At 37.9% G+C, this 8,594-nt stretch overlaps 1 protein-coding gene across 1 annotated transcript; it reads left to right on the top strand.

The window, feature by feature from the left end:
• Window positions 1-4,682: 4,682 nt before the first annotated feature.
• LOC130730780 (probable F-box protein At2g36090) lies at window positions 4,683-6,072 on the top strand. The gene has a single exon (XM_057582881.1). It carries the CDS (start codon window positions 4,845-4,847, stop codon window positions 5,817-5,819), a length of 975 nt encoding a protein of 324 aa, XP_057438864.1. The 5' UTR covers window positions 4,683-4,844; the 3' UTR covers window positions 5,820-6,072.
• Window positions 6,073-8,594: the final 2,522 nt, after the last annotated feature.

The following is an 8,594-nucleotide window of genomic DNA, read 5'->3' as shown; positions in this document are numbered from 1 at the left end:
AATCATCACAAAATTTGAATTTAGAAACGCACTTGTTTAGTTGGGGTTTAATAAAAATCATCGTCAAGCATGTATCTCTACTAGGTAGTATCCCGTGTGATGCACGGTTGCCAATTATTTATTTATTTAATAATTATATTATAACATGTAAGCTAAAAATCAAATATACGTAAATTAGTGCACATATTTGATTTTGTTTCGTACTAAAACCAAAGAAATTAATGTGTATGTGTCGTCAGTGTAACATTGTTTATACAATCACCAAATTGAATTCCAACAAATCAAAAAAATAACATGTGCATGATTTTAATTAAAACTTTAACTAAATTAATTATTTCACTTATGTAACATGCTATAATGTGTTATACGTATAAGAATTTTACACTGACAGTGCATATCCACTAACTCAAAATAAATACGTATCCATTCTATCGAATATAATAAGATTCAATATGGAGTACCAATTAATCCATGAAAAAAAAATTTATACTGGTCATTGTTACAGGAGGTAGGGTACAATACAATCTTAAGACAACACCACCTGATATCTCATTGGTGTTTACTCCATCATTCAACAACTATTTCACTTAGAATTGAGTTTCCAAAAACCCTAAAAAACTATAAATACACTCCTCTTGCCTTCACAAACAGCACAAGTCATTGACATCCTCAAGTATTCAAATTTAAAAACAAATCCAGCCAGAAATTAATACCTTGAGGTCAAGGTAAGTACAGAAAATAAAAAGGTAAACATAGAAATGAGACAACGAGAGCACATTAGTTTCAACGATCCACTTACCAATACATTGAGAATAGACAAATACATTGATTAGAAGCCTTTGATTATAGCATACCAACATAGCAGCATAACCGTTGATGTGCGAAAGTAGAGCTCCAGGGTACACATATGAGAGAAAAAGAAAAAAGAAATCAGTAAAGGCAGGAAATGGTAAGCAGATGAAATATTTTGCAGAACAGATAAGAACAAATTCATAAATCCCAGATAGATGAAGAGAAACAAAAAAAAAATGAGGAATGAGCAGGAACGACATAAACAACAAACAATGGCAATGGCTATGAGTATGACAGTATTTATAGACAAGTGAAAAGGGAAAATCAATGACAATTGAATGGAAGAAACAAACCTGCTGGACCACGATGAACCCCTCTTGTACTCAACTGACGGGAAAGCATCAGCTGAGTAAAGGACGTCTTTGGCTTGTGATTTTGCTCTTCTCCTGACAACAAACAGTGAGAATTTTCACCATCTCCTTCAATAATCTATTTAAATGAACAAAAAATACATACAGGCTGGATCAAAATGGATCCCAACCCTCTTGTACTAACCTGACATCTAGGGAAGCTTCAGCAGACGAACAAACATGAACTCTTTCTCATTTTGCTCTTTTTCTGACAACAGAGAATCATCACTACTTCCCCAATCTCCTTCAATAAACTAACCCTAATCCAACTCATTGTCACCTAACCCAAACTCAATTGAAGAAACATACGTCATTGTGATGAAATCTCAAACACTCCCAATATCAATTAAAGAAGCACATGACATAGTGACAAAATTCTGCATCCCTGATCATTCAAAATAATCCCCAAACATCACCTCTTTCTCGAGTTACTCTTCTCCAATCTCCTTAAATAAGTGATTTCATACAAAATATTAGAAGAGTAGAAATGATCAATCATACTTGTTCAGCATTAGATTGTGTGAAATAAGTAAACTGTAAACTACACTCTAGAAATTATTTATGCAATGTAGTCATTAATTGAAGGACAAATGAAGTGTAGGACAGAATCCTCGTTTCTGTCCTCATGCACACAGATATGGTTAGTTCAATTTTGGCATTTGTTTTGGCATTATAATTTTGCTTGGCCAAAGAAAGCACATAAATATAATAAAGAATTTTTAACAACTAATGATGGCTTACATGAAGAGGTAAGATAAAGGAAATTCACATTTTGCTAATAGCTTTGATTAGCATAGCTCTACCATTATAATTAAAGAACTCAATCATGAATAGACACAGTCAACCAATCTTTCTTCAGTATAATAAAGTTAAGATTTTTACTAATTCTGTGAATAGAAGAGAAGGAGGAAGCAACATTAAAAGGAAGAAGGCAGAGTAGTTTTCTTTTAAAAAAATAGAAAGAAAGAAGCACAATATTAAATAAAGTTGAGATTTTGAGTGATTCTGTGAATGATTGAATGTGGTTCACATGATATGAGAGTGGTGATGAATGAGGAAGAGACTCACCCGCCTGAGAACGACATTGAAACTGCACGAGAAGACTCCATCGTGTTTGTTCTCTCTGCTGAACTAACCACTGGATGAACAACAACACAACCGAGGGTCAATTTATAAGAACCATATAACAAAAATCAATATCCAATGAACAAACCAAAACCAGAAAAAGATAACCAGATGTGAGAAAGAAAAAGTTGGCTAAAGAAGAAAGCATGTTGGTATGATCTAGTAAGTGAGTAAGCTGCCAAATCTTGAAAATTTAGCTAACACATATTTTTCAATCCTCCACCCCCCCAATAAGATAATTAAATCAGTGGTCGAACCGAAATGAAGAAAGCATGCCCAGACAAGGGCTCTATTTGGAATGCTTCATTCCAGTTCCACAGCAAGGCATCATTATTATTGAGAAGACCTTTCAGGAGGTAAACTGGATTAGAAGTTTCTGTTTTTTCTCTCTAAACTTGTTTTCTTTGCGAAGTGACGAAGTCCTTCAAACAAAAATGAACTTACTGAGCATTAACTAAATCATGGTGAGCATAAAACCAACAGAAAATGAGAATAATTCCATAAAACAATTAAGTGTCCCTTCAGAAATCCTTGGTACGTGACTATATGTACCTGGAATCAGTAGATAGCATAGCACAAACATGGTTTTTCTTAGATAGCATTGAAGAACAAATAGGCAATGCATAGAACAATATGGTAAATCCATTGAGTAGTTTAATTTAAAAACTCAAAAGCAATACTTTATATAAGCCAAAAGAACCAACCATAGAATCAAAAGAATCACCCTCGTCATATGACACAGTGATGTCTTCCATTTGCAAGGCATCAAAGAACACGAACCTGTGAGTCAATCACAATCAAAGAAAATTATCAGTTATGTAGAAATAGAAAAAGAAAAGGGTTATGAGCAGCAAGAAGATCACAAAATGACAATATTTAACTATTTATAGACAACTGCAACTCTGCAAGTGAAAAATCTAGGACATTTGAATTGAATTAAATAAATTAAAATTAAATTGAATTGAATTGGATGCCAGAAAGAAACTTGCTGGAATACTACCACTACAACCCTCTTGTACTCTACTAAAATCAAATGAATGTCAAAAACAAACTTGCTTGACATTTGACAACTATGCATACCAAACCTGTTTATATTATTATAAATTACACAGTTTAAATTATTATGAATTACCTTGACAAAGATAAAGATGAATCTATCCCCTTTAACTATCTCCTCCAATGAGAATGCAGAAGCTTTCCAAAGAGTCACGAGACCCCCAGCAGTTCCTAACGAATGAACAAACTCCATTTCATACTGAAGATGCAAAATTCCTCAATGACTTCTCTCTGGATTGGTCAAGTTTTGTTTCTCGTAATAATACTATCTCAAGAGAGAAATCCGAAATCACAAAGTGGAGAAGAGGCAAAAACCAGAACCAGAAATCAAAAATCTGTGAGAACCTGGAGGCAGCGTTGAAAACCAGAACCAGATACCAAATCAGAGAACATAAATCACGAACCAGATGTGAAAGATTAAAGGAGAGGAGCAAGAATGAGGCGATTGCCAACCGAAAAGTCGAAAACACCATTGTTGAAGCTGGAAAAATCATCTTACCTGAGAGAGCAGAGAAAGTTTCAGGTGGGTGGTTGTGTAAATAGATGAACCAAAAGCTTCGAATGTGGGTGGTTGGAGGGATTAAATAGATGGAGAAGAAGAATTATAATGGGTTAAAACTATCAAAAGTATGCTCAAAAGTTCAGTTTTCCTCCAAAAGTAACATTAGATACCAGAGAAGATGGAAAAAACATGAAAAGTAATCTGAAAAGTAAAAAAGCAGTTAAAAGGCAAATAAAGTTTAAAAACCAACGCATTCATGCTCAGGAAAGTAGAAAAAAAGGGCTAAAAAATCAGATAAAGCAACAAAAAGTACCCCAAATCATGATCTTATGGTGCACCAACACACATGCTATAAAACTCTCCTACTGAACAGTAGCAAGAAACTTCTCCCTTTGTAGTGTTTATAGATTAAGTATTGTGAATTGTTGTGAATTCAATGTATTTTATTAGAATTGTTTAAATCATTCAAGGTAACCTTGAGTAAAATCGTAAGTCATTATTTAAATTAAGTGATTTTACCTAATATTATTATATAGTATGAATTATTTATACTTGACTTTTTTAATATGTTGATGAAATAAACACACCGTGTAGGCACTGCTGCTGCATGCGATGACTAATGAATGGTGAATCGGCTGTAAGTGTAACAAGTCAAAGTTAATGTTGGTATGAGAGTCAACCAAGGTTTTAGTCAGTGATGTAATTAACACAAAACTGCAGGGCATTAATTTGTAACATTAATTATTATATTATCCTCTTGACCCCTCCATCGCATTTGTTCGGTCCAATTCCCCTAGACCCCTACCTTCCCACCGCCTGTGTTGTTCATATATATATATTTCACTACAACCATTTCTTTTCCTCCATCATCAAATTCATAATCATAGTGTGTTTTAGTTTTACTTTCTTCTTCTTCTTCTTCCTCTTCCTGTAATTTTGAACTGAATTGAATTCACAACATGGCTTCCACTACTACTACTAACATCAGTGACATACACGCAGACATAATCGAAGCCCATATTCTGACGGGCCTCGACGGGCCTGGGCTTGCCTCGGTGGCCAGCACGTGCACCCACCTTAAAGCCCTCTCAGTTCAAGCCCACCTCTGGGCCAATATTTGCCGCACCACGTGGCCCACCACCAACAATCCACGCGTCCGCCACTTCATTTCCACGCTTCCCAACGCCTCTCGCTCTTTCTTCGCCGATTCTTTCCCCGCCGCAACCGCAACCGCAACAACCGAATCCAAAACCGTCAATCTCGATCGCACGCCGGAGCTGATCTCCGCCGTGGACATCTTCCACGGCGACCGGCTCGTCTTGTCGCGGGTGGTGGAGACCGAGACGGAGAGCGGCTGGTTCCGGTGCTCGCCGTTTCGCGTTGACTTGCTGGACCCGAAGGATACGGTGGAGACGGGGGTGGAGTACCCGAGGAGCGAGGAGGCGTGTGGTGATCTGAAGGAGGAGCTGAGGCTGAGCTGGATTGTGATTGACCCGAACGGGGGACGCGCGGTGAACGTGTCGAGCGGGGAGGCGGTGACGGTGCGGCGGCACTGGCTGAGCGGGGAGGTGCAGGCGAGGTTCGCGACGGTGGTGGGAGGAGGGGAGATTGGGTCGGCGAAGGAGGCGGCGTTGTGCAGTGTGACAGTGACGTTTGGCTGGGAAATGCAGGTGAAGGAGGTGAGTTTTCAGATGGAGGACATGGATGGGATGCAATTGAGTGGGAGGGATAGTTTGGGGATTTTGCAGAGGTTGTTGGAGGGTAAAAGGGGGAAATTGAGAGAAGAAGGAAGGAGAAATGGGTACATGGAATTCATGAAGAGGAAGGAGGAGAGGAAAGAGAGGAAAGTGAGGGCTGAAAGAAGGTTGGATATTCTTTGCGTGGGTGTTGCTGCCTTCTCCTTTGTGGCGGTTTCCACTTTCTTTCTCTTCTGATTAGAATTTACATTTATTTTCCAGTTCTAAACACAAAACAAAGGAGTCATGAAAGAGTTTTAGAAAATAATATATATATATACTCTAGATAGAAAAAGGAAGCAGAATGCGATAAAAAAAAATGTAAATAGAGAAACTGTTATGACTAGTAAAAGTGGTTTTTTTTTCTTCCCAAAATCTTTTAGCTGTAACAAGTAAATAGATTGGTATTACTGTTCTGTTTTATCAATGCTAGTAGTTACTATTATTGTTAGATTGATTTTCATTAAAGTTTGAGAAATCACTTATTCTTATTAGGTGAACCAATTTATCTTTGATGTCATTGGTGTAAGATCAAGATTTGGTCATGTGGTACAACTCTATGTTTTGATGATAACAAGTATTTATTTGTGGATGAACAACTATGATACTCTAATGTTTGTCTTGAGTGTTTTGACAAACAGGCTCTGATTCTGACACCAGAAGATATATTCGTCAGAGGATCAGAAGATCAGAGGATCAGAAGATCAGAGGATCAGAAGATCTGAAGATCAGAGGATCTGAAGATCAGAGGATCTGAAGATCAGAAGATCTGAAGACCAGAAGTTCTGAGGGACCAGAGGCTCTGAAGGTCCAGAAGCTCTGAAGGTCCAGAAGCAGAAGTTACGAAGGTCAGAGGATCCAAGCATCCCTCTGACTCTGATCACCAAGCTTCACAAGTTCCAACACGAAGCATTCCTCTGATCAGAAGTCATTGGTTAAAGGCAAAGGTCTCTATCGAGAAGTACAAGAGCAGTGTACTATTCTGAAAAGCCTACCTACCAAGGTTCAGCCACAGCAGGTTCTGGAAGTTCCAGAAATGCCCTCCAACGGTCATATTCTCTCAACAGAAATATCCTTTGCACCTTGGACTATAAAAGGCTGAAGAAAAAGAAGAAAGCTAAGAGAAAAACTAAGAGCTGCAATACAAGAAAAGATTCAAGCCTCTACTTTCTTCATCTGTTCTTATTTAGTTTACACTCAGCTTATTTAGAAGCAAACCTTTGTAAACACCAACCTCAAACAGTTGTTTGATTTTCCTTAAGGGACCGGGTAGGTCAGTATCCTTAAGAAGACTAAGAGAGTGAATCTTAGTGGTGATTCCTTTAGGAGATCAAGGTTGATCGGATCCTAGAGAAGACTAAGAGAGTGAATCTTAGTGATAGCTAAGTCAGTGTATTGTTAGTCACTTGTAGGTTTCAAGTGCAGTTGTAACAATTATCTGATTAGTGGATTGCCTTCATTCTAAGAAGGAAGAAATCACCTTAACGGGTGGACTGGATTAGCTTGAGGGATTTATCAAGTGAACCAGGATAAAATACTTGTGTGCTTCTCTCTTCTCTCTATCTTTATCCGCTGCACCATCTATCTTAGAGAAACCGAAAAGATTTACTTTAAATCTTAAGGGGAAAGTTTTTATATTGAAAACGCTATTCAACCCCCCCTTTTAGTCGTTTTTCAAACCTTCAATTGATATCAGAGCGCAAGTTCTGATTACCACACTTAACAGTGTTCAGTAGATCCGGGCCAGTGTGAAAAACTCATGGATTCCACCACTACTACAAGCAAATATCAATACAGTGCAAGACCACCTATCTTTGATGGTCAGAGATTTGATTTCTGGAAAGATAGAATCAAAAGCTTCTTTCTTGGCTTTGATCCTGATCTCTGGGATTTTGTTGTTGATGGCTACACCCCTCCTGTCGATGAACATGGTGTAAAGATCCCAAGGGAGAAGATGAGTGAAGATCAAAAGAAGGAGTTCAGAGATCATCACCGATCAAGAGCTATTCTGCAAAGTGCCATTTCATATGAAGAATATGAGAAAATTACTGATCGTGATTCCGCCAAGGGCATCTTTGAATCCTTGAAGATGTCTCATGAAGGAAACAAGAAAGTGAAAGAATCAAAGGCACTGTCTTTGATCCAGAAATATGAATCCTTCCAAATGGAAACTGACGAATCCATTGAAGATATGTTTTCCAGATTCCAGTTGATTATTGCTGGAATAAGACCCCTCAGCAATAGCTACACCACTGTGGATCATGTCATGAGGATCCTTAGAGGTCTTCCTGAAAGCTGGATGCCTTTGATAACTTCCTTGGAGCTAACTAGAGATGTTGAGCAGATGAGTTTGGAAGAACTCATAAGCATACTGAAGTGTCATGAACTAAAGCGTGCTGAACATCAGGATCAGAAGAAAAAGTCCATAGCCTTGAAATCTAAATCTGAAAAGGCTAAGGCTGAGAAGTCAAAAGCTCTTCAAGCTGAAGAAGAGGAATCTGAAGAAGCATCAGAAGATTCTGATGAAGATGAGCTGACTCTGATATCCAGAAAGTTCAACTGCATCTGGAAGCACAGGCAGAGCAAATACAAAGGTTCATCAAAGGACGAAAAGTCAAAGAAGCATTTCAAACCAAAGAAAAGTCTGATGGTGACTTTTGATGAATCAGAATCAGAGGATGTTGACTCTGATGGTGAAGTCCAAGGACTCATGGCTATTGTCAAAGACAAAGGAGCAGAGTCAAAGGAAGCTGTTGACTCTGACTCAGAATCAGAAGGAGATCCAGACTCTGACGATGAAAATGAGGTATTTGATTCTTTCTCAACTTCTGAACTTAAAGATGCTTTATCTGAAATTATGGATAAATATAACTCTCTCTTGACTAAGCGTAAAAGGTTGAAAAAGAATTTCTCTGCTGCCTCTGAAACTTCTGTTGAACATGAGAAAATTATTTCTGATTTGAAAAATGATAA

This window comes from Lotus japonicus, chromosome 1, assembly GCF_012489685.1.
Source record: "Lotus japonicus ecotype B-129 chromosome 1, LjGifu_v1.2".
NCBI classification, from domain to species: Eukaryota; Viridiplantae; Streptophyta; class Magnoliopsida; order Fabales; family Fabaceae; genus Lotus; species Lotus japonicus.
The sequence above is the reverse complement of the archived record's forward strand: the minus strand, read 5'-3'. Positions and strand labels throughout refer to the sequence as shown.

What these genes read in the sequence shown, in the direction of transcription:
- LOC130730780 (XM_057582881.1), top strand. Translation starts at nt 4,845, where the DNA reads ATGGCTTCCACTACTACTACTAACATCAGTGACATACACGCAGACATA.